This window comes from Heterocephalus glaber, unplaced genomic scaffold (assembly GCF_053883595.1).
Source record: "Heterocephalus glaber isolate CG9 unplaced genomic scaffold, H.glaber_assembly_v1.0 deba00001556, whole genome shotgun sequence".
In the NCBI taxonomy this organism is placed as follows: domain Eukaryota; kingdom Metazoa; phylum Chordata; class Mammalia; order Rodentia; family Bathyergidae; genus Heterocephalus; species Heterocephalus glaber.
In genome coordinates this window covers 1420165-1446368 of record NW_028258347.1, presented here as the reverse complement: position 1 = coordinate 1446368, position 26204 = coordinate 1420165, and the positions used below count along the sequence as shown (strand labels likewise).

Sequence of the window (26204 nt, the reverse complement as noted above, 5' to 3'; positions counted from 1 at the left end):
GGTGCTTTTTGTTAGGCTAATTATGCAACTTGCATAAACATGTTCTTTTTCTATTTTAGAATTTTGTATTTCTTATCCCCTCTTCCTCCCTCCCATTCATCCACTTCAATTCTGTATACTCTCTTCAACTGCTTCATTTTTTTTTTCTTGGCCCATTTCTTAAGTACACCAGTGATACTTTTATCACTTATTTTAAAGACAGAGCAAAAGAAGTTGTGGCATATTCATTTAAATAATCAGCAATTCAAGTACAAAAATGACGATTTCCTCAGAAACTGTAATTCTTTATTAAAATAAAATTCAATGTTATTATGATCACAATTATTAATACCTAGAAAAAACTATCTGTAAACTACCACAATTCAGCACTCAAATGGCAAAATCACCAGAGCCCTCAATACTTAAGGCAAGAAACAATTTTAATGAAAATAGAAATTATAATTTGTCTTTAGGTTATATTTTATATATTATTTCAACATATCAGCACTAGCCCATAAGCAATAAAAGAAGCCTAGTAAATGTTTTAGAAGATATCAATAAGACAATGTCAAGATATATTAACTCATCTGAAAAGTTGAAAAAACATCTTACTTGAGATCACAAACCAAGCTTCACAATTTGTTCAAAACTGAACTGTTGCTTGAGCCAGAAATCTACTACCCTACTCAAAAACACTCCACCACTTCTCCCCTGCACAGTATCACTCCACTTGCTCTCCTTAAACTGCCATTATATTTAGAATAAGAGCAAAGTCTTCAACACGCTATATAAGTCCCTTATGAAATCTAGCTCGTACCTACTGTGCCATCCTCAACTTATGTACTTTCCTTATTCAAGACAGATGCAAGGAAAATAATGGTCACAGAATGACTCGATTCTAACTCAGCACACACACACACACATACACACAAACACACACCTTTCAGTCCTCTGCATTTATGCTCCTTACATCTTTCTTGTCTCCTGACTACTCCAAAGTAGTGAAATCAGTGACTACACCAAAGTTAATGATATTTTTCCTAGCCAAATAATAGATGACAAGAAAACCAATGCTCAATTCAAAAGTGAAGGGTGGGATAGGTAGTTTGCCAGGTAAAACAAAGAATGGGCACTTGAGACTCAAGACATCCCCTTTTTCTTCTCTGGTAAAGAATAAACCATCTCCCATCGGTCTCTGTCTCTCTGTCTGTCTCTGTCTCTGTCTTTCTCTGTCTCTCTCTCTGTCTCTGACACACACACACACACACACACACACACACACACACACACACACTATCCTCATTCCTGGTTGGACCAGGATAATTAATTCTGGCTTACATTCAAGGCCAGCTTTTAAAGTAATAGAATTCTAAAATTCCTTGTCATTATAGCCCTTTATTTCATCTATCAGTCTCTCCTCTTTAAACAACATGTCTTTAATTTCATCATTAATTGACTCCCAAGTACCAACTACATTGTCAGACATTACGCTAATAACCTCAAAGAAGAACAGAGTAATGCATCACACAAAAGTCCTTCCCTCAGCCTTCACAAAAATATAAGTTATCAATAACCAGTTTAACTTGAAGTCAAAATCTTTTCAAGGTTCATTAAAAATATAAGGTTATTGTATTATTACTTGCCATTTGGAAAATATAATTAAGTGATTATTCTTTTTCTAATGTGCTAGAAATTGAGGACAGATTAAAGAACAAGAGAGTACTAGATATCCAAAGGGAGAAGTCACCCATAGGTAGTGAAAAGGTATCAAAGGGGAAAACTATGAAGAACAGAAAATAGGTTCTAAGTTCACAACTGTACTTCGGGCCAGCTGTCTTTATCATCAAGCTTGTGCAGATAAAAATTGCACTGTCATTATCACATTAACTTAGGAACACAAGAATCACAACTGTTTCACATAATTAAAGATTTTTTTCTATTTTACTGAGGCTAGTACAAAGGAGCTATATTCTCAGAGGATCTGTTAATCAAGGAATTACTGCTCTATTTCATATGAACCTAAGAAAAATATACTAAAGTTGAATTATGTCAACCCAATACTCTCACTTTTTTCTTTCTGCCTCACAAGCACAAGGTCGTGAGTTCAATCCCTGGTAACTAAAAAAAAAAAAAGAAAGAAATATGAGGCCCTTCGCCAGGGATTGAGCTCAGTGGTTCCGCTGCCTGCCCTATAAGTGCAAGGTTCCGAGTTCGATCCCTGGTACCAATAAATAAATAAATAAAATTTTTATCCAAATCTTAGTATTATTCAGGTGTAAGTGAAAATATGTCCAAAGAAATCCCCTAAAATCCAACCAAATACAACTGAACAATTTATACAAAAACCAATAAAGCAGGTGCAGAGAAAATACTTTACCAAGTAATATTAAAGACTTTTCTTTAAGAAGAAACTGCATTTGTTTAGGAAAATACCTTGTTAAGCTACTTCTGAGTTGAAAGGGACCCCCAAAGGGGGATGATTGAAAGCAAAGATACCTGATATGTACAAAAACTAACAGCAATGTGAGCACAGAGAGAAAAGACAAAAGAGGTAGGGCAAGAAGAAGTGGAATTCAGCAACACACCTGGAAGTAGACAGAAAGGCTCCGCAACTTTTTTAAGAATAGAAAAGTAGGGCCGGGATGTGCACAGTGGCAGAGCACCTGCCTGGTTCAATCCTCAGTATCTAGGTAGGTGTGGGGGCTTGGGTGTGACAGAGAAACCTAATTCAATTTTGAATGAGCTACTGTGTAGAAATTCCATCATCATTATCCCCAAATCTCTAGAGAAATACTATAACACGGTTGCCTGACATGAGTAAAATTTTAGAATCTAGGCAACAGGGCTGTGTCCCACATTTGGCTTGATACCAGGGCAAAGATGAGGCAAAATACATATATCAATAAAGGAACAGTGAAATGTTGAACATTTTTTACTTGCAGTGCAACTTTCTGTGAGTACTATAATACAGAATGATGGAAGCCATTTAAGTAAAAAGGCCTATCATGTTGGCAGGCATTGGTTAGGAACACATATTCATAGAAAAAACACTTAGACCTTATTAAATAAAAAATTAATAGCAAATTAAAGAGAATATAAAACTGTACATTTACCATAGCTGCATCTCTGTAAAACATACAATGCACATAGATTTAAAACTATAAGATGTAAAAATGAACAGTTCTACACAGTGATTAGATTATAAAGAATTTTTCATTTTAAACTGTCTATTGTTATTATTCAGTTTTTATAATATAAATTAAGATATGAATTTTCTATTTCTACATAATGTAAGCTAACCTCTAAGTAAAAGGATTTGAAACATGGTGATGTCAGTACCTAGGACAGTCAGAAGAAAATTAACATAAATTTAAGAATACTACTACAGTATTCAGATCAAAATAATGAACAGACCTGAAATATTTACACTGGGAAAACTGCATGATAAGTCCAAATCAGGGTGTAGGCTTGGATAAACTGCAGAATTTTAAACCAATGCTTATTTACAACTATTTTTAAATAGTAATGAAGACTTTCAAAATACAATTGTCAAGTTGCTAATGGTAAATAGAGAGCAAAGATGAGACTCTGTTTATTTTCAGCATGTCGCTCATAAAAGAATCTTAATAAAAAATTAAAACACACTTTAGCCTCAAGAGATCAATTTGCTCTTATCAACAATCTCAAAAGCCATTTAGTGAATAAAATGCTCGAGGACAAACTCCTGTTGAATTTCGCCTCTGTTTTCTTGCTCCCCTCCCTCCAGTCTCATCTTCTAGCTCAAGGCTGATGTTCAGAGAAGCAAACGATCTCACTTCACAGGAGACAGAACACGCAAGGGGCAGCAGAGCACGTAATCTACAGTGCACAGTGCCTGTGTTTTCCCATTAACGGGGGCTGTATGTGTTCAGGGCACAGCTGCACTCATCACAGCCCTCTGAAGTAGGCATTATTGTCCTCAATTTGTAGATAAGGGGACAGAGTGTCCAAGAAATTAAGTGACTTCCTTAAGGTCACACAACCAACAACCTGCAAACTAATATATAACCCAGAGCAGACAAATGCCAAAGCCTTTCCTTTATTTTCTTACACACACTGTGCTGCCTCAACTCTGAAACCAGCTAAGAAAACCTATATTAGGAGGAAAATACACAGAAAATCAGTATTTGCAGTCATAAAGATCCAGCTGCATGTATAAAGCTATCTTAATTGATCAGAATTGGAATACAGAAATTTCTGTAAGCTCAGCCAGGTATGGAAGTACATGCCTGTAATCCCAGAACTTGAGAGGTTGAGGCAAGATTTTGAGTTCAAGGCCAGCCTGGACTACAGAATGAGCTCAAACCCGCCCTGAACTGCAGCAAGACCCTGTCTCAAAAAAAAAAATTTTTTTAATTTTTTTCTCTAAATTCTAACGACGAAAACAGATTTTATACGAGAAAACTTTTTAATGAAGCTGCTGTTGTATATTATTACAGGATCCAGATGGCCTCTAAACCCTAAATGTTTCTAGCTCTAGTAAGCTTAGGGCTGGGAAAGTAGCTCAATGATAGAGCAACCACCTACCGTATGAGGTTCTACACCCAGCTCCAAAAAAAAGATAAGATAAGCAACAAGTCCCTAAAAGTAAGTACTGAGATTAGGGTACAGAACCTAGACCAGGAATCAAGGGTTCTAAATTGAGGATTAAGCTCTGTTTATTTCAACATCGTAAAAGTGTCCAAGAAAGAGAACCAGTACAAAACTAATTCTAAACTAGAAAGCTGTAACTGGGATTATCCAAGAATCAGAAAATTTTATGAGAACTGTAGGGTAAGAGCAGGCACAAAGCTGAGAAATATAAACTAGAATGGGTGGGAAAGAGAAGAGAGTGTTGGAAAACATGGAAATACTGAAGCATATGGTAAATTGTGAGACAGTTTGAGCTATGGCACAGTTATATAAATTCCTGCTGCAGTCTGGTGGCAGATTGGAAGCATGTGCTCCAAAACAATTCCGTAAGACTCTGTGTTGAAGTGGAAGAAAACGAGTAGAGTTTTATGTCCTTAACAGTATCTGAGTTGCTTCCAAAGTTGATTTTAGTGTAGTTTTTTAAATGAAAGAAGTACTGATCTGGTCTCGATCTCAACTATTTCAGGATAGATATAGATATCAATTTACTGAATGTTTTATTCTGTATATAACCTCTTCATGAGAGGACCAACCCCCTTTTCTCCTTCAATGCTCCATAAGCAGTGACAATTTTATTGTACTTCAAAGGAAAGGCATATGAAAGGAAGAAGTGGAAGATGAAGCTCAAAAGATAGGTTGAAGAGAGATGGTGAAAGACCTCAAATGCAAAATTAAGGTGACTGAATTTTATCCAAACTGAGTTTAGAAAGATCACTAAGCCAGAGAACAAATGATTTAAATTTTATTTTTAAGAAGAATACTCTGCAACAAATTCAGAGGACAAGCCCAGAATGGAGACACAGACCCCAGACTACCAGTAGAAATGCACTGGTAAAAATTCTCGCCCTAGGGAGGCTTTCTGATACTAAATCAATACAACTTATTGACACATTATAACAGGCCTTTATTCAAAATCTTCTATTCTTATTTCAAAACCTTTCACTGAAGATCAAACATGCCAATGAGATAAATCCAAACTTCTTAACATAGCATTCAAGCATGTGAGATTCTAAATATTTAACAGTTGATACAATAATATAAAGCATACAAATCAATATATAACTTAAATATACTTTTCCAAATAAACTATAGATGTATATATACAGATATGTGTTTACCACATAAAAAGAATTACAGCATAAATTATTTACACAGCCATTCTAATAATTTACAAATCACTTGTTGAGTTTTAGAAAGTGTTGAATTAACCTCTTTATATGGGTCATGTTTTGATATTTAAAACCACATCAAGCTTTTCCTGATATCATCCTCATTAAAATGACAAGTTATTAGGTCCCTGGTACCCAGCACTTTGTTGCCACTACGAGTTAACTGGGCAGGCTACCTGTGTGTCATGGTCACATAAATGTCTACCTGAGTTGCTAGTGTCTCCTACAGGTCCAGAAATTCTTGTGCCTCAGGATAACGCCCCTGAAAAATGCAAGTGCCACAAAACCACCTGCACTGCAACCTGCTCTGTTACTTCCAACAACAGACACAGATGCCCAGCAGACAGTGACACTCCGGCCATGGTATGCCTGCAAGGACCAGGTGAGTCCACACACACCACCTCGACAGACAACACTGGGTGATGTTATCAGGCAATTTCTTCTCTCAGTAAGATTCATCAATCTGCATGAAAGCAGTTCGATATTTTTTAAAGTACTATCTCTGTACCACATATGACTTGAGTACCAGTCCAGCATACAAGACTCATTACAAAAGATTGAGACCAACTAGTTTTATCTTCCACAACTATCCTTTCTTCCATCATTCATGTGCCTAGCAATATAAGAATGGCCATTCTCCAAAGACACTGTTACAGTGTGAATCAAAAACATCCCTGAGAAGCTCGTGTGCTCAGAGGAGGGGCTTTGGAAGGTGACTTGATGGTGGGGCTGCTACTGAGAAGGGCATCCCTGAAGGTGCTGCTAGGAGGTGGGGCCTGATCAGTGGAAATGAGTCATGGGGGCATGCCTTTGCAGGGTATATTTTTTCTCTGGCTCCTTCCCTTTCTCTCTCCAGGCTGTCATAAGGCAAACAGCTTTCCTCTCCCCTGCCATTTCTGCCTTGGAGCCAGCAGACCATGGGCAAAACTTCTGAAACCACATGCCAAACTAAACCTATGAGCCAAAATAAACATTTCTTTCTTTAAGTTGTGTATGCTTTATCAAAGCAATGGAAAGAGTCCATGTTTTTCAGTTATCCTTTGTTCATATTTAAAATGTCCCTCCCTCCCTCCATCCCTCCCTCTCTCTCTGATTTTCCTACAACACCAATTTGAATGTTAGCCTTGGTTATAAAGCCTTCCTTAAAATTTCCATGTTCTGTGTCAGCTCAACACTTGATACATAATTATTTTAAAGCATTTATCATGTATTTCAATTATTTATTTATATGACTCCTTTCCACTAGACTGTGAGCACCTCAAGGGCAGAGACTATAATATCCTATTCCTCCGTTTCCCAAATTAGTACAGTAGCTGGTGTATAGCAGACACTCAAAATCTATCCGTTTAGAGAGAATGAACAGATACCTAACGCAAAAACACTCTTTGATTTCTTATACTATATGCTACACCAGAAAATTTTAGATGCAACCTTAAACATGTACAAGGAATATTTTAACAATTCTTTTAGATAGTACAGAACACACATGGCTTTGTAAAACTGTTGTCTCTCCCTGACCTTCCACTAGATCATCTCAAGTAATCTATTACTTGGATTACAACTGAGTTATCTTATAGACACATGTAAAAATATTTTTTAATCTGTTTATTTTCATATTTTTAATATATAAAATATGTATGATTGCTATCATTTCAGCAGCAACAGCAGTATCTTGCATTAGATGTCCCTTAATAGAACAAATTGGTTTGTCCATTTTTTCATTGTTATTCCTTTCTTTTTTTAAGAGTAGGAAAATTTTATTGAAAGATAGTTTCTGTCTAAGAGAGACAGAAGGGCAACCAAAAAGTGGGTTGCCCCTATTTTTACTCCTTCTATCTTGCCTTCTTTTTCTTTTTAATTTTTAAAATAACTGTATTATTGGGCCGGGGATTTAGCTTAGTGGTTCCGCCACCTGCCTTGCAAGCGCAAGGACCCGAGTTCAATCCCCGGTACCAAAAAAACAAAAACAAAAATCTAAAATAACTGTATTATCAAACACACACATACAAAAAATTAAAACCATTCAAAGAGGAACAATGCAATGGGGAAAAAAACCACAGTAATATTCAATACAGTAGAACTTAACCAAAACAAAACTGAAAAGCCCTTAAACATTTTTCCATGTAACTTAAAAAAGCATCTCAAGCAACAACAAGACACCAGAGGAAGTGATTTGTTTCAGAAACATCCCCAAAGCCAAAACTGAACAAATAATGATCTGGAAAAATACTCCAGTTAGTTAGCAGACCCCACATAAGCCAAACTTCTCCCTAATTTAAATTTCGATACAGTCATATGACACGCAATGGAAACACAATCCGAGGCTGGCCTCAAACTTTGGATCCTTCTGCCTACACCTCCCAAGTAGCTGGAATTAAGGCATGTGCCACCCTCAGCTATCCTGTCAACTTTTGATGTTAACAATCAGCAGCAGACTTGTTCATGGCAGAATTTCATAATGGCTTATCTTAATTTTAGAAGTAAACAATAATTTAATATAATTTCATTAAGTAAATTCAGTAAAGGGACTGCAGACTTTTATTTTAAGCATTTAATCAAGAGTAAGTATAAATGTGAGTTTTTCAAAACTTTACTTAAGTAGCAGTTTAAGTAATTATTTAAGCAGTATAAGGTTCTCAAATTTGAATTCCTGTACCCTGGTAGTTCTCGTCTTCAAACTAAATGCCTTATTTGCATGAAAAAAATTATCTCATAAAGCAATGGGACCACGTAAATAATTCCAGCACCCTACCACAAAATAAGATTTTAACTTTTTTACATGTCTGGAAGTGAAAAATAACAAGCATAATTGCAGAACCATGTTTACCAACTTGTATAGATACTGCCAACACTATATCTGAAATCAGTGAACCAAAAAGAAAAGAAGAATGCATGACACTTTCAGTTATATCATTGAGTGTAATGGAGGCATGTAAGAGGACATAGAAACAACACAACGAAAAAGATGATTAAAGTTTTCATTGCAGATTAATGAATCTACCATTACTAACCCTACTGAGTTAACTGACATTATAGCCCCTGAAGAATACTTTAAAAATACTATTTATCCTACAAAGACATACCAAAAACAAATGAAATATTCAAAGTGGTTACGATTCTAAAACAAACTACTATTGAAATATTGCATAAATTTGCAATGACGAGAAGGTAGAATGGATTTACAACTTTTTAGAAAACCTGAAACTCAAGTAATACAATATTTTATTCCCAGAACACTTGAATATAAAATTTTGCCTATAAAATTATGAATTTGACATAAAATGACATCAAAATGAGGAATCTAATCACTTCCAAGCTGCTACAATCCCAAGTACTACTGTTGTCTTTATGCAAAGAAACAGCCTCAGAACCTGTGTCCCCTACCTCTGTGTACTGCCTGTGCAAAGGACAAGTATTTCAGAGTCTATGGGTTTAAAACACTGAAACTGGGAGTGAGTCTGACCTTACAAATTTGCTAAAAGGCAGCTATGGACTTTGAACCTCGTGCTTATCGGCTTGGAGTATAGCTCCAGGGTAGGACGCAGGATGAGCACACGCAAGGCCCTGGCTCACTCTCCAGCACCACAGCGGGGGTGGGTTTAACTGACCGTTTTGAACCCTAACACCTGAGTAAATTTAGTCAAAAATTTCCTGAAAATATAGTAATGAGTACAAAAAGTTTATAGATTCAACAGTTTAGCTCCAGCAAAAAAGAGGGTAGAATGATTTGCCAGTGATACTTAATGCTGTAATTTGAGACCTAAAGAAAAACTGCATATACTTAAGGAAGAATATCAGGGCCGGAGATTTAGCTCAGTGGTTCCACCGCCTGCCTCACAAGCTAAGGACCCGAGTTCGATCCCCGGTACCAAAAAAAAAAAAAGGAAGAATATCAGTATTATTCTTAAATATGAGATATTTTTGAAAATGTTCATATGGATTAGAAATCCATCCACATTATTAGAAGAAATTTCAACATCACATTTGTCAATGAAAGAAATCAAAGATCAAAGAATAGTAAATTACTACCTTTGAAGTAAAATTTGAAGAGGATAAATTTTCAAAAGTCTAATTAATAGTATAAAATGAGCTTCCTGCAATTTCTACTATATGTATAGCGATTTTATTCATGGTAATCAATAAGAACTTGAAGAGATCATTATGAAATAGTCTTGACATTATATGTATCAATTTCAAAAATAAATAAACCTAATATAAAAAGTAAACTCACAGAAGCCTGCTAAGCATCTCATTCTAGATACTGAGAATATCTTTTTTTAAAGTCTCTACAATTCAATATTTACTATATTCTACCATGCTTTGCATTTTATTCTGCTTATAATTACATGACAGATATGATTAATTTTTTTCAACTAGTCCCAGGCCCTCAAATTTTTTCCATTTTACCCATATGACATATACATCTGTCGTTTCTTCCTGTGGGTGTCATAACGTGATAAAATGTTAGGAAGCACTAAATTAAAGGGATATAACTATTTGAAATATGCAGTGGAAGGGGAAAAGATAAGTCTAAAAATTATAAATACATAAACAGCAATCAGGAAGGACCTTATTTGCATGCTAACACTTGTACACTTTTTCTAGCCTTTGTCAACCAGAGTCTGGAAAAGAATTAAGTTCTAAGATCCTAAGGGATCCATTAATTTCTTATACATCTAGAATGGCACTATTTGTGCACCTATCCCTGGGCAAATAATTCCTTATCATTTTGCATGTTCCATGGTTCTGAGGAGAGAGGCTGATACAGCTGACAGTGATACTTTAATCAAGAGTTATATGATCAGATTTTTGATGCGTAATAATTTGGTACTTATAAAGACCCCAATACTGGTCTATGTAAATGAGTCCCTAGTAGCAAAATCTAATTTTCAATTGTTTCTTTTAAATATTATTTGTTATCATGACAACATCAATGACCATTATGTTTACACTAGTTAACATTTCATCAGTTTATATCTCACAGACACTTTCACTTACACAGTGTCACTTTAACCCTATGATAAAGAGACCATCAGTTCATAATTCCTTAACCATTATTCCAAAATCCAAAAAGCTCTGAAAACAAGAATATTTTTTCTAAGGCTGGGCCACAATTCATGACCTGAATTGGAATAAGACTATATATAGTCTTTATTTAACCCATTTGTAAATATTCATACTTTTCACTAGAGAAATCTTAATGTGCTTGATTAGGGGCTATTGTCCTGACCCTGGCAAGAGTGACATATTATATGACATATCCAAATACTTGATTTATTACAATTAAGAGACTGTGGATCTTTGTTTTCAATCTCATTTTATAGAGTTTAGGGAGCTCAAGTGACTTCTTCAGGGTAAAAACTTCTAAATGAAGAAGGTAAAACTGTAATATCCAGACACCTAAATCTTATTTTTCTACTGTTACCCAAGACCAGCCATATACGAAAAAGCCTTTTTTCAACATAAAGGGAGTTTGTAATTTATATAATACCTTGCAAATTTAAGTTAATGCAAATTTTCAAAATACACAATTTTTAAATAAAGTATATTTGTAGCTAAGCTTTAAAAAAACTTTTCTAGCCAAAACATGTGGCAAACACCTATAATCTCAGCTACTTGGGAGGATCAAAGGTTCAACGCCAGACTGGGCAACTTAGCTACACCCTGTCTCAACAAATGAAAAGGCTCCAGGTGTGGCTCCGTGATACAGCACCCCTGGGTTCAATCTCTAGTACCAAAAAGAATACCTCCCGCTGCTTAAATTTAATCTCAGCTTCACTGTTTTATACAAACGACAAAATTCACTGTGTGATTTGAGCTTACTAACCTAGAAGCTAAAAGCACCATTTTTTTGTGTTGATGCTATTTCTCACTAAAATTCACAAAAACTACAAAGCAAGGGAGGCAACATTTTAAAGAGGGAATTGCAAATAATTATCTAGGGATTGCCAAATTTGTAATGCCAATTCTATCAACCCTGTGGTAGTTACATTCTTCAGCAAATGTTTCTGGCTGTCCCACACATACTTCTACCTCAAGTTAGGAGTGATCACCCAACTTGCTTTGGCCAACAAAATGTGAATAATATGCATACTTCTGAGGGCAAACGTCACCAGACAACCTGTGACAACACAATCTACCTCTCATCTGCTCAGGATTTTCTTTTTTTTTTTTTTGCTCAGGATTTTCAAGATCAGCTTCTCCAACAGGTGTGCCCCAGAATGAAAGTGACGCCAAGCGACCAGAGAAAGCAAGCAGCACAAAAGAAAAATGACCCTGAGTTCTTGTGAGACGGCTATCTGAAGAAGCAAGCCTCCCACAAGTGTATTGCCTTTCAGCTCCGAGTCAGCCCTCGTCCGTCCTGCTCCAAGTGCAGAGTCAGCACTCTTCCTCCTCCCCCGCCCCCTTCTCTCCCCTCCCCGCCGCCGTCACCTGTTAAACTTTGTCAGTAGAGGGAGCCGTAGCGACAATAATGGTAGAGAGGTCTCTTCCGGGTTCTGTGTCTCATTTTTTCTGCTACACTTCATGGCTGCCTGGAGCTTACAGACACCTTGGGGTTCCAAACCTCCTAGCATATCTTACCAGCACCCCAAAGCCATCTTTTCAGAGCTTTTGGCACCCCGGCAGTTTCTCAGCAAGTCTGCCGGGCACCCCAACCGGCAAGTCCCACCCACAACCCCACAGAGGGTCCTGGGCTACCTCCCAGGCCTGTGCAAAACAGGGGCGTGGGCCACGCCTCCAACGAGGTTGAATTAGCTCCGACGCACAGAGAGGGGCTCTTGCAAGCTTGTTTCTTCTGCGGGCACCGCCCTTAGCCCTGGAAGAGAAGGTGCCCTGCCTCTGATTAATAATCCTTTATATTAAAATGTCCCTGTCCAATTACTATTGAGGCTTTATGATCTGACTAAGTTCTGGTATTTAATCTACACTAAAAAAACTGTAAACTGCAACATGCATTTTTATTTTTTATTATTATTTTAGTTTTCTACTTTATTTCATACCTACTTCTAATGTATTGATTATATGTTAAATACTACTAAAAGTTGAAGTCATAATACACATGACATCATTTTTCCTTGTTTTTCTTTTTTTTTACTACTAGGACAAATTACTTCTTTACATTAAACCAGACCCTTGGGTACTAATCACAAAGAAAAATAAGACATGAAGGCACATTTACTGTAAGGAAAGAAACGACAGTTCAAACATGCAAAGTAAAACCATATTCTTATGAAAAGACTAAATCCAAATCTTTACTTACATTGCAATATAAAGTTTACACTGGATCTTTAAAATAAAAATGCCTTCAGAGCCAGACACCATGGTGCATGCTTGTGACCTCAGCACCCTGGAAGGCTAAGGCAGGAGGACCGCAAATTCAAGCCCACCCTGGACAACCTGGCAACTCAGCAAGACCCTGTCTCAAAATGAAAAAGGGCTAGGAATGTAGCTCAGCGCAAAGGCTCTAGGTTCAATCCTCACCACAAACAAAAAAAGAGTATCAGACAATGAATATACTACATCTGGGAATACTTCAATGAACTCCTATTACATTAGCCATGTGGGAAAATATCCCTCACACTACAAAAATAAATAAAAGTACTGACTAAAATGACTACTTAAGAAGTGTTCTTTTTTTTTTTTTTTTTGGTACCGGGGATCGAACTCAGGTCCTTGCACTTGAGCAGCAGGCCGCAAAACCACTGAGCTAAATCCCCGGCCCTAGAAGAGTTCTTAATCTTCCTATGAGCAATTCACACTTGCCTCCAATCCCTCCACGTCAACCGAGGTAGACTACCATTTTAATTCAGGAAGAATCTGTTAAATGAATAAAAAGTGAAAAGCAGGTTTGCAGCAATTTCAGAATGATATACTATTGCAAACCTAAGAAAAAGTGCACTGTAAGGTACTATTTCAGAGATATTCTGGAATTTTTATCTCTGAATACAAAATACACTAAAAACTAAGCAGAGTTCAATGCTTATATAAACGTGTGCTCAAATTTGTTTCTATTGGTACTCAATAAATTAGGAAATGCTGTAAGAAGAATACGTAATACCCCCCTAAAGATGCTCTGTCCTAATCCCAGGAATTTGTAAATATGCTTCCTTTCATGACAAAGGAAATGTGCAGATGTGATTAAAAATAGGATGGTTACCCTGCAGTATCTGATCTGAATAGGCCCAGTCTAATCACAAAAGTCCTTAAAGAGGAAAATCTTTCCCTGCTCTGGACAGACAAAGATGCAGTAACAGAAAGGTCAGGCAGATGGCATCTTGAGAAAGTCAGCCCTTTTGCTGGCTCTGAGAGGTAGTGAGCTTCACACAAGTGCTAGGGAGAGGCCTGTAGGACGTAAGAATGCTCTCATCTGATTGCCAGTATGGAAATGAGGATCTCAGTCCAATAAGCTAAAGACTGAATTCTTTCAATAACCCAACTGAGCAAATAAACAATTCTCCCCTAGAGCTTCACGAAAGAAATGAATCTCTGCCTACCCCTTGATTCTGGAACAGTAAAACAGAGTCAGATTTCTGACCTATAGAACTGTAAAATAATAAATTTGCGTTTTGTTATGCTACTACATCTGTTAGAGGACTAGCAAAAAACTAATGCTAGAAACACTACAGGTAACCTTGGAAGATCTAGGTCTTGCTTTACTAAGGAATCTGGCAACATCCTTTCAATAGGTAAAATTTAGGGGTTCATGAAAGTATTTATTAATGAAATTTATATTCTCTATAGTTGCCAATACTTTCCTCCCATCCTAATTCCCTTATTTAACCAACATTTATATGGTCTTTACTATGTGGTACACATTCTTCTAAGGGTTTTTAAAATGTAAACTCAACTCAAAGCAGCTTCTCAAACAGGTGTTATTATCCCCACACTATAAGTGAACACACTGAGGTGCACAGGCAACAAGTAACAGAGTGAGGGTCAGACAGGCTGTCTGACCGAGAGTCCAGCACCTGAGCACTGTGCGTTTTTGTATAAGACTAAATGCAATGTGAGGGAATAAAAATGGGTTTTGGAGTCAAAAGGTCCAGTAAAAACCAGTTTTCCTCTACTTATATACTTTGTGAGCTGGATCCTAGCACGTAGCAGGTGCTGGGCAAATGTTACTTCCCTCATTCAATGCCTGCTGCACATATGCACACAGATTCGTTCAAAGACAGATAAAATCCCATGTGAGACAGGATCAAGATAAAAACTGCATACAGGCTTCATGCTCCTGAATTTCCACTTCTCTCTCCCACTCCCCATGTTCCTTCTCAGACCTCAAGACTGTCGAATGGAGAGTACTGGAAACATGACCTGAATCTCAACGAAGAACTTGCAGGAGTTAGCTGCAAAGAAAAGTGGGCAGGCTCCTCAGCAAAGAGAACAATATGTGCTAAACTACAGAAACAATTTTTTAAAAATTAGATAGTCTGCTACAACCAAAACAGGCAATGCCAATGAAAGACTACCGGGAAAAAAAAGATCGAAAAAGCATCACGAAGGGACTTGTATGACACATCTAGAGATCTGAGCATTATACTAAAGGTGATGGGGCAGGACTGAAGAATACTAAGGACTTCAAAACACATTAGTGTCGTAAGAGCTGAACCGTATTAGGGCGGCTGGATCAAAGGAGATGGACAGGAAAGCAGAGAGACCTACAGTATTTAGAAATAGACTAAGCAAAATATAATAAAGGCATGAAACAAGGTGAGGATAATGAAATGGCCAGAGATATGTTTCAAAGGTTTTTGAGATATGTGACCAGTAAATTTAGTAACTAATTATAGTTGAAGGCTGAAAGAGAAGAAGGAAATTAGTATCACTCCCAGCACTATCAAGTTTTATTTTTTTTAAATGTTTTATTGGCTGATAGCCTGGCACTACCCCAAGCGTAAAAAATTTTAAAAACACATTAAAACTTGATCCATCACTTCAAAAACTACTTATGCTAAGGATAAACAGAGATTAGTAACTACTACTGAATGTGAGAAACATCATAGAATATATACAAAGTGCTCTGTAAATTGAAAGAAGACACCCTAGCTGCCAAAAATGCATCAGAGACCCACAGCAGAAGAGCTCCACACAGAACAGCTCATCGGGTTCAGAGTGAGGCCACGTACACAACCAAAGAGTTGCTGAAGGACACGATGCGTAAAGGGACCAATAAGACTACTGTGGTTATTTGAAGAAAACATGGTGAAGTCAATCCTGAGTACCTAAAGGCATGGGCTACTATTCCCATTCGTAATTTCAGTAAGTTATCAGTGAACTATGGAGTACCAATCCAGGTCGTGGCAGAAAATGGACTGCATATTCAAACTGAGAAACTACAGACAGTTTAATACAGGGATTATTTTACAAAGGGGTGGGTCGATATTCAGGAAACCAACAAGGAGTGAGGTAGTACCTGGGCTAGCAAAAGTGGAAAGCAATTTCCAGACCCAGAAAAGAGAAGCTATAGGAAGAGGCCAATTGTGGGTTTTAGTAGAAAGATACAGCCAACTATAAACACCAATGTGGAGAAAGACTCCAAACAAATCATCTGACCTCATTCTCCTCTTTCCCTCCAATCTGTCAGTATCAGACTCGTATGACAGAACCCAACTGGAAGTCAGAAAATAAGGTAGTCCTCCAATACCATCCACGAAAGTCAGCGTCCCATAATCCACAGCAGAGTGGAGCAGATCTAAAGGGGTGAATGGAAAAGTATGTAATACGACGAGGATAAAATTCAACAACATTCGATTCTACCTCCTTCCTGTGAAATTCACCTCCAGTCTCTGTAAACCTTTCAAACATTTAGTTCGGAGATTAGCAGTTTCAATATTAGCATTAAACCTGCTAAACTTGTTACATGAAGCTTCAATTTATTCTTTTTTTTTTTTTTTTAGCTGGGGATGGCAGGCAGCGGCACCACTGAGCTACATCCCCGGCCCGAGTTTATTCTAAAATGGGTCCTTGGAATTATAGACTTTTGTCTCATCATCAAGTCTTTGTGCTAAAGCAAAAACCCCTCTGCCAAGGTGCAGCCCATGTACAGCCGGCAACACCCCTGTAGAACAAGTTATACACTGAGTGTCTGTGTCCCTTAAATTCCTATGTTGAAACCCATTTCCCAGTGTGATGGAGATAGGAGGCTGAGCATTGTGAGGGTGACCAGGTCATGAGGGCAGAGCCCTTACTAAAGGATTAGTGCATTTATTCTCTTTTAAACAAAAAGCATCAGAGAGCACCTCTGCCCTTCTACCCTCAGATTACAGCAAGAGAAGACCACACAGAAACCAGGAAGCAGGCCCTTATCACACAGTGCATGTGCCACTGTCTTCATCTTGGATCACCCAGACTCCAGAACTGAGAAAGATACATTTCTGTGCTTATAAACCACCAGTTTATGGTAGGTTATTATAGCAGCCCAAACACTAGCACAAGTTACAGCCCCACTGTCACCAGGCAGATGGAATGGACCTTTCCTTCAAAGCTTTCTCTTCAAGAATTCTATGACTGAGTTAAGACTCAGGTTAGCTTGACCACAATCCCTGGAGAGTTCAGCCTGTGGTAATAAAATTTAGTGCCAAGGAAGTACTTGTGAAGATGACCATTGCACAGGCATGAACTTTAATGCTTTTGAAAAGTTAAATAAATAACAAAATAATAAGAGAGTTTGTATGAGTTAGGGTGACATTCGCCACAGTAACAGATTTACCCACAAAATCGCAGTGACTTAGCACACTTATCCACAGAAAACCTAATGGGGGAGGAGCAGGGCAGTCATTCATCAAGACCCAATCACACGAATCCAGATGGATGCAAGGGGAGCTGGAGAAGGAAATCCCAGGCTGGGCAGCCACCACACAGCAACGACTATGAAAGAGAAATAAATCTTTGACGAACACCTAGCTATTGCCACCATAAAGTTTATTTTTGACAGAAAAAGCAATTGCGGTAATAAAAGCATTAACTAATTCAGGCCAAAGACGGCGTTTAGTTAAAAGGAATTCAGTGTGATAACATTTTTCATCTCTGTGTCTGGAACACAAACCTATCAGAAAAATGATAATAGATACTTCATATACCAATGAAACAAGACGGATGTGTGCATCAATCCCCTCTGTCAACTGAACAATGCCAAGGCACCAAACGCCATTGTGGGTACCCTGCTATGCCCTGTTATAGGGGCTGTGAAACTGCCAGGCTGTTTTTCTTTTCCATCTGAACATAAGGTTGGCTAAAAGGAAAAAGGCTAAAGGGTATAAAGGATTCCATCTGTCTCCTGTGCTTAAAGAAGAGTTTATCCAGCCCCTCCACTTAGCAGAACTAACAAATTAGAAGTGTGTTACATCAAAATATGAAGGGTTTATGGTGTACAAACTACAAAGGTTAGTTCCAAGTGCCTTTAGAAAGCATTTAGCTAGCACTGTTTCACAGGGAATACAAATTAGAGCTTTCGACACGTATATATAATATGGATATAATAAATGCTCATTATACATAAATTGTATACAAACTGCTAATTCTTAACCAGCTAATTTACTCTAGTTGCCTTCAACTTTTTAGGTTAACAGTACCAGAGAAAAAATAGGTGAGATCTTCACCACTCCTAAGTCTAAAACTTCTCTTAACTTTCTCCTTTTGAAAACTTATCTACCTCCAATCCTATTTCTGGAACTCTCCACCACATAACCTGATAAAATTTGTCTTCCCTTCATAATATGAAGACAATCTTCATCAACTTTAACATGTCATTTCCATGGCTAATCTCCTCTCTATATTGTCCTAAAATACACCTCCATCTGCAAAATCCCCTTAGAAGTGATGTAGAAATATATACATGGAAGGAAATTTATTGTAATTGGGCCTAACACACAAAAAGAGATTGTGTAATAGCTTAAAATATCCAAAGAGTGGAACAAAACCAGAGGATGAAATATTCTCTGAGACTAAGTTATCAATGGAAATAAGCAATGTTCAATATAAGACCAAGAGCTTAAGATTCCATGGTGTGAATATATCCAGCCGAAAAGTTTTATAAGCTAAGGTCTTAAGTGGGGTTCTAATTACGAATGGATTCACAGAGCCCTGACCTTTATCTTTCCCTTTCTTTTTGTCCTCTCTTTTTATTTCTCCCTTTTCAACATTCTTCCTACTGCTCTATTGTTTTCCACCCTACCTACCACACTATATCTCAAATTGTAGTCACATCTAGTGACTCATACTCATTTTATAAACTATTTACAATAACAATAAAAGAAGCTGCTTCGTAACTGCCCCCAGAAAACAGTGGCCCTGAGATCAAACGAGTCCAGAGAGCTAACCACCAGATGAGCAGACACAGACACACTGCTATTATGGACAGTGGTCAGTTAAGCCAATCAGACATCATAAGAGCTTAGCTGACCCTTCGTACACATCTGTCAAATCCTGGCAATTTTGGCTTCTAAACTTTTCAAAAATCTGTCTTGATTTTCTGCTTACACCTATACTATTCTGGATCAAGGTAAGAGTGTCCTAACTAGTGCCCTTGTCTCTGTCCCGTATTTCATTTTTCTCATCAATCAATGCTGTAAAAGACATGAACAGTGTGTAAGGTCTTTTAAACTGTGATCCTTACCATCTCTCCAACTCCTCTACTGATTCACCTCCTGTAAACCCTCTGCTCTTCTCAATTACTCCAAGTGAGTTTCTTGACCACACCATGGAATACTATGTATCCTTTACAAAAGAATTCTTGGAGAGGGGGTCTGGAATGTCACGATTTTTGCTTGGAATATCTTCATCTTCCCAGATAACATTTACTCATCCACTGAGAAAAACAGAGTCGTCTCCCCAAAACTGGAACAGAAGCTCCTCTCCTCTGGGCATATCCGTATACACCAGGCACAGCGGTCTCCTAGCCCTTATCATGCAATATTTTAATTGTGCTTTGTCATGTTTCTTCCATGAACTCCCTAAGGGCCAAATGATGACGGTTAAAATATTCTGACACCCACAGATACCTGTATTTCATCTGGCAACTAGGGAAAATAGAAGTCTAGAGCTGAAACTCCTAGAGATTTTAACAGGATAAACTGACAACTGAAAACGATACCACAGAGACAACAAAATATTTTAAAAATTAGTCTTTAAACACATAATTATTCACCACTCATGTTCAATATAGTTTTGGAAACATTAGCCATGGCAATTAGACAAGAGAAAGAAATAAAAGGAATAATGAAGGAAATGAATAATGAAAGGAAATGAAGAAATGAAATTGTCATGATTTGCAGATGACATGATACTCTATATAGAAGACCCCAAGAACTCCACCAAAAGTCTTCTAGACTTAATAACCAAATTCAGTAGAGTAGCTGGATACAAGGTCAACACACAAAAATCAATAGCTTTCCTCTACACGAACAGACTCACTGAGACAGAAATAGGGCAAACAATTTCTTTCACAATAGCATCCAAAAAACTGAAATACCTAGGAATCAACCTAACAAAAGAAATCAAAGACCTCTTCTCTGAAAACTACAGCACTCTGAAAAGAGACTGAAGACGATATCAGAAAATGGAAAGACATCCCCTGCTCCTGGGTAGGAAGAATCAACATAGTGAAAACGGCCATATGGCCATACTTCCAAAACTGCTATATAGATTCAATGCAATCCCAATTGAGATCCCACCCAGCAGCATACTTCACAGACCTTGAGAAAACATATAACTACAGAACGTTATATAGCTACAATGTACTAACAGACTTTACAGTATTTCTGTGACACTTCATATTTCCATGTGTTCATGACTATAGGCTGACCTGAGACTCTCTGAGCCTGAAAAACAGGAAGTAGGTGCATCCAAAGCACCAGTTGCTCTGCTAACACAATGGAAAATTTTTAAATGCTCTCAAAAGTAATCAGTTTTAAAGAAAAATACTCCTTAATACCAAATATTCCTTAAGTTGTAAAATGTTATAAAGTCAAACATGGTTTCACAGACCTGTGATCCCAGTTATGCAGGTGGTGGAGGCAAGACAATCCCAAGTTCAAGGCCAGCCTGGGCAACTTAGCAAAACTCTGTCCAAAATTTTTTTTAACGTAAAAAGGGCTGGTTATGGCTTGTATCTAGATGTCCGCACAAAGCCTCATCTAGTCATAGATGAGGCTTTTCAGCGGTGACTGGATCTAGGGTGTATAATGCTGGGATTAAGGGGGTGATGCTTGGATTAAGGGTGCTGCACCCTGGGTGTGGGTGGCACCAATAAATAGGCTTACAGTCTAAACAGAATATAAAGGTAGCTTCTTTTGCTTCATTGCTGCTGCTGCTTCTGTTGCTGTTCCTGGTGCTGCTTTGCTACTTTGCTGCTTTGCTGCCTTCTGCCTGCCCGGCCACACCATGAACTGTTTCTCTTCTATGAACTGTTTCTTCCTCTGCCATTCCACCCTGTCTTGGAGCCAATCAAATATGGACTGAAACCTCTGCAAACCATGAGCTAAATAAACCTTTCCTCCTTTAACTTGTGGATCTTGGGTATTTTGTCTCAGCAGTAAGAAAAATAACTAAGACAGTCACTCAGTGGTAGAGTGCTTGCCAAACATGCATGAGGCCCTAGGTTCAATCCCCATTAAGCCAAAAAACAAAGAATATCAATGCTCTTCTGATTTCTACCCAAAACAAATCAGTACTTAGTCCAAAAGAAAGATTAGTTGCAAATCCTTTAAGTCTACTTCCAAGTAAAATAAGTAAAAGTGGGTATAAGTCTAAAAATTAATTTGATTTCAAAAATAATGGCACTACTATATAAGCAATCCTTTTTCTTTTAGATCATTAAGTTTCACCTTAAAAGTAAGCACTATCTTGGGGGCGGGAGTGGGTGGGAAGGCAAAGAATGTTTTCTAGCTACACATTGTTGCAGCAGTTTCTGCTGTTTTTCTATATAGTTTTCACCAATGAGAATTACAATCTGAGAACTGCTAAAAAAAAAAAAAAAGTAAGCACTATCTAAATGAACACAGTGTATCATTCCCAATGTTTCACTTACCCAACTAATTTTTTAGTATTACTATGTGTAAGCCACTTTATTAAATTAAAAGTTGAGGCTGTAATGATAAGCAAGACAGATAAGGTATCTGCTCTGTGAGAGTTTATAATTTAGCAAAGTAAACAGACCATAAAAAGAGGATAAACAAATTACTAAATCCTAATAAGCATAATTAGAGAAATATAATGTTGTAATAAAGAATAAGGGACAGCACATACTTAAGAAAGCACAGTCACTAAAGAGCTCTTTAAAGATACAAATTTGAAGCTAAGGTCAAAAGGGCCAGAAAGAGGCGACCATACAAAGTCTGAGCGTATCTGAGAGACGATGTGAAGACCAGCCTTCTAAGCTCTAATAACCATGGCTCAGAATTGGCTTCACCTGAAGGTTTGCAATGTTAATAATGACAAAATACTTAGAAACAACCTAAATATAAGAAATATAGTACTATTTAAAGAAAGCACAGAACATGCATTATACGGGATATCAAACAACCATTAAAATGAATGAGGCAAAAAAAAAAAAAAAAAGAAAGAATGAGGCATCTGTGTAGTAACAGATGTGGAATTGATCTCCTAAAAAGCAAACCACAGGACATGTTTTTTTGTGTTTATATACACACATGCACACACATATGCTCACATACACACACAATGTTTGATATACATGTTTATCTACTCTTATGCATAAACTATCTCTGAAAAAGTATACAATACAGTGGAAACAGTAGTTACCTGTAGGTAGAAAAACAGGTATAAGAAATTTCATACTATATATATATTACCCACTAAATAAAGACTTTAATACACTGATTTTAAAAATTATATTAAAATATTTAGAACTGCTCATCTATGTATTAAATATAAGGTAACTATTACTTTAATCACAGAAATTTTCTCTTCTTTTACTTGGCAAACAAATTATCCCTTTAATATTAACAAAAAATCCGAACAGAATGATAATATCACATCAAGCAACAAAATCTCTAATTTGTGTTATAAAAACAAGTATATCTAAAAAACCATGACATGTGTATGGTAAAAATTCAATAACTATTTATTAAATGTATACTTTGCTACTGATTTTAGTGAGTTTGATTTTGTCATACATTTTTTCAGACTATCATACCAAAACAATGCAAATATACCTTTTCATAAATTACGTGTTTCTTTTAAACTGACACTATCTCATTTACATTTCCAAGACTCAACATTATTTCCTAGGCATCTAGGTGCAGGTAGTAAGGGTGCTGAAAATATAGGACTCATGCCTTCAAGAAGTTTACAGTTTTGAAAGATAAACCTTAAAAACACTAATCAGCAAAAGGGCATTATAAGTCTTACAGATAGACTGAATAATTCAAACTAAAATTGCTGCAGGATTTCAAGTAAGAAGAAAAAGAAGAATTACTAAGGATCTATTGAGTCCAAAAAATGCTTTAAAAAATACAGTACCTCATTTACATGTAAATTGTAATATCTGATGAAGACAGGCTTCCTGAGTATGTGGATGCTCAGCTGAGCTTTGAAGAAATTACTGATAATTAAATATAAATCATTTTTAGTTATTCAGGATCCCAAAGAGAATTTACTGAAGTGATCTCAATCTGTCTTTATCAATTACCTCTTATAAAAAGTATCTCAGGCATGAGCCTCTTAACAGATGTCATAAAAATATTAAAGAAGTTTAATCTCCTTTTCAAAAAGAAATATAAAATTTTAGTACTTTCTTCCTGCATTCTAATATATCATCTTGTGATGCTCTTGGGTATGTACATCTCACCTTGCATAATACTTAACTATGAATACTGAAACTCACAAATCATGCAAAAATATTTCTACCCAACTGTTTAACCTCTTCACACATCAAACTTATTTTTTAACATAGTTGTTAAAAGGTAGCAGATACGCATTTGAATTTCAATTTATTTCTCTCCACACATGGCCTTCTCTCAGAATAGATGCTAATGTGCAATTATCACTACAGAGAGACAAAGGCTAGTTTAGTCATGACCTCATAAAAGGCCCTACAACTTTATGGAAAATAGTAATCTTTGAGGAACATTAGTATTATTTTTACATACCATACTTATTAGTTAATACCCAATACTAATTATGTTTAGTAAACTGTCAATTTATTTTAAATGATTTGTTTCTCATTACTATAATTTGATTATAGTCTATTCTCATTTTCCTTGCCTAGTCTTATTTTATTACAGAAGCATTTTAGAGAATACTTAAAACTAAATTTTCAAATACATTATGCTTTAACCTCCATGTAACTTCTTTTTTAAATGAATATAAAAATAATTCTGAAAACATATAGGTCATTATGGGGTAAAACCCTTTCCAAGACTATGTTAGGGAGAAATGCAAATAATACTTAAATCTGAATTTCATTTTTATTTATGTAATGTCATATATTATATGAATGTTTAAGGAATGTTTTTGTTTGCTTATGTTATGCAAATAAAAATGCACAAACATGTATTTGCACAGGTTTACATACAGATGGAACATATACACATGTACCTACCAGAAAAACCCTTTAACAACATTTTCCTAATAAAATACACAGTTTATGTTGAGTAATTCTTAATTCACTGCTCAAAAGCTTACTTAAATTTCTGTGTATTAAAATAGACACAGAATTACAATGAACTAGCCAATAAATACTATGATTAAGTATACTATCAAGAAATAAAAAACATTTTACATTTAAATATGTAGATCAAAGAAACAACTACATTTTGAGCATCATCTTGACAACACTGGACTTTAGCAATTATACTAAAAAATATAAATTCATATATTTAAATATAAAACTGTAAGTCATCAAAAGGTTGGCATTGTTAATATCCATAATAAACTACTTAAATCACTTAGCTGTTTTCATATTCCAAGCCTATTAATAATCACATTCCCAATTGGCTTTGAAGATGTAATTCTTCATTTCAGTTCGTATCTCAGGAATATATTTGCCATCTTGGTCCTTTAATGTTTTGTGAAAAGTTATACCTTTTTCTGGGGTATATGGCCATTTGGAGTAAGTTTGTAACCATAAACTATATGTTTTCATTAAAATATGAAAAACGTATGTTTACAAGTGCGGGAGAGAATGCTGAATTTAACAACCTGTTTTTAAAGTGTTAGCTGGGTAGAACCCGGTGTGTTTTCTGCTCGGAGAGCAGCCGTACACTTCCATTGCGTTTCTGGAGAGTACTGGAGAAGCGCACTTGATGACACGAGAAAGACCGGGCCCACCTTTGACATAAAAACTGCGCGTGTTCACCGGCCAGTGAATAACTCGTTTCCGGCAAAAAGAAAAAAGTTGAGCTGAGAAAGCATAACCGGTCACACACCTCCTGCACCGTCTCGGCGCTGTGGTCCCTGAGAAAGCAAAGGGCACCGCAGGTTTGGGAGCAGGGCACAGGAGCCGTGGGCGCTCGCGGGGCGAGCAGCGACGCCCGGTCTGGACAGCTCCCGGTGCTGAAGTTGCACCGCCTCGGCCCACCCCGCCGGCCGCCCGCATGCCTCCGCCTGGGCAGCGGGGCCGGGCCTCGCCCGGGTCGGGACTTCCCGAGCGGGGCTGCCGGGCTGCGGCCCCGCGGGTCCCGTGGGTGAGGGCGGGGCCGGGCCTCGTCGGGAGGAAGCGGTGCGAGGGCGCGGCGGCGGGGTGGGGAAGATGGCGGCGCCCGCGGCCCCCGGACCCGGACCCCGACCCGGACCCCGACCCGGACCCCGACCCGGCCCGCCCCGCAGGCCGCCCGCCGCCGGCCGGCACCTGTGCGCGCCATATTGGATCCCTCGCCGGCCCGGCCTCGCGGGCGGGAAGGGCTGGGAGCCGCGCGTCCCCGAAGCCACCCCGCCCGCGAGGCCGCCCCGAGCCGCCCTTACTTGAGCACCGACTGCTCCTTCTCCTCCTCCTTCCTCTGCCGGTCCATGACAGCCAGGATGATCTTGCGCTCCTCCTCCGTGAGGTGGCTGAGGTCCGGCATCGCGGGCGGCAGCGGCGCGGCGGCGGGAGCGGAGCGGCCCCGCGGCCCGGCCGGAGCCGACATGTCTGGGGCAGCCGCGCGCCCCGGGGAGGGAGACTCATGCGCTGGCCCGGCCTGGCCCGGAGCAGCGCGGTGCGGGTCGCGCCCGGCGGGGACGCGGCGACGCGGGGACGCGGGGACGCGGGGCCGGCAGCGGCGCCTCACGCGGCCCGCGCCCCTCACACGCGCCCGCGCTCGCTCACGCCCACCGCGCCGGCCGCGGGGACCCGGCCCCCCCGCGAGCGCGCTGACTGGGCCGCCGCCCTCCTAGCCCGGCGGAGTCCCGCGTGGGGCCAGCGCCGCTCGCCCCGCCCCGCCCCGC

General features: G+C 38.3%; 1 protein-coding gene across 42 annotated transcripts in view; it reads right to left on the bottom strand.

The window, feature by feature from the left end:
* Rims2 (regulating synaptic membrane exocytosis 2) overlaps nucleotides 1-25974 on the bottom strand; it is a 536290-nt gene extending 510316 nt beyond the window's left edge. For 32 of the 42 annotated variants that reach the window (XM_087190773.1, XM_087190775.1, XM_087190776.1 and 29 more), the window contains exon 1: nucleotides 25743-25959. In XM_087190773.1, the coding sequence (XP_087046899.1) occupies nucleotides 25743-25906 (164 nt within the window). In that variant the 5' untranslated portion in view covers nucleotides 25907-25959. Of the gene's footprint in view, nucleotides 1-25742 lie in introns of all 42 variants that reach the window. The other 10 variants (XM_021262784.2, XM_021262794.2, XM_021262785.2 and 7 more) reach the window with 3 other exon arrangements.
* Between the last annotated feature and the right edge of the window lie 230 nt (nucleotides 25975-26204).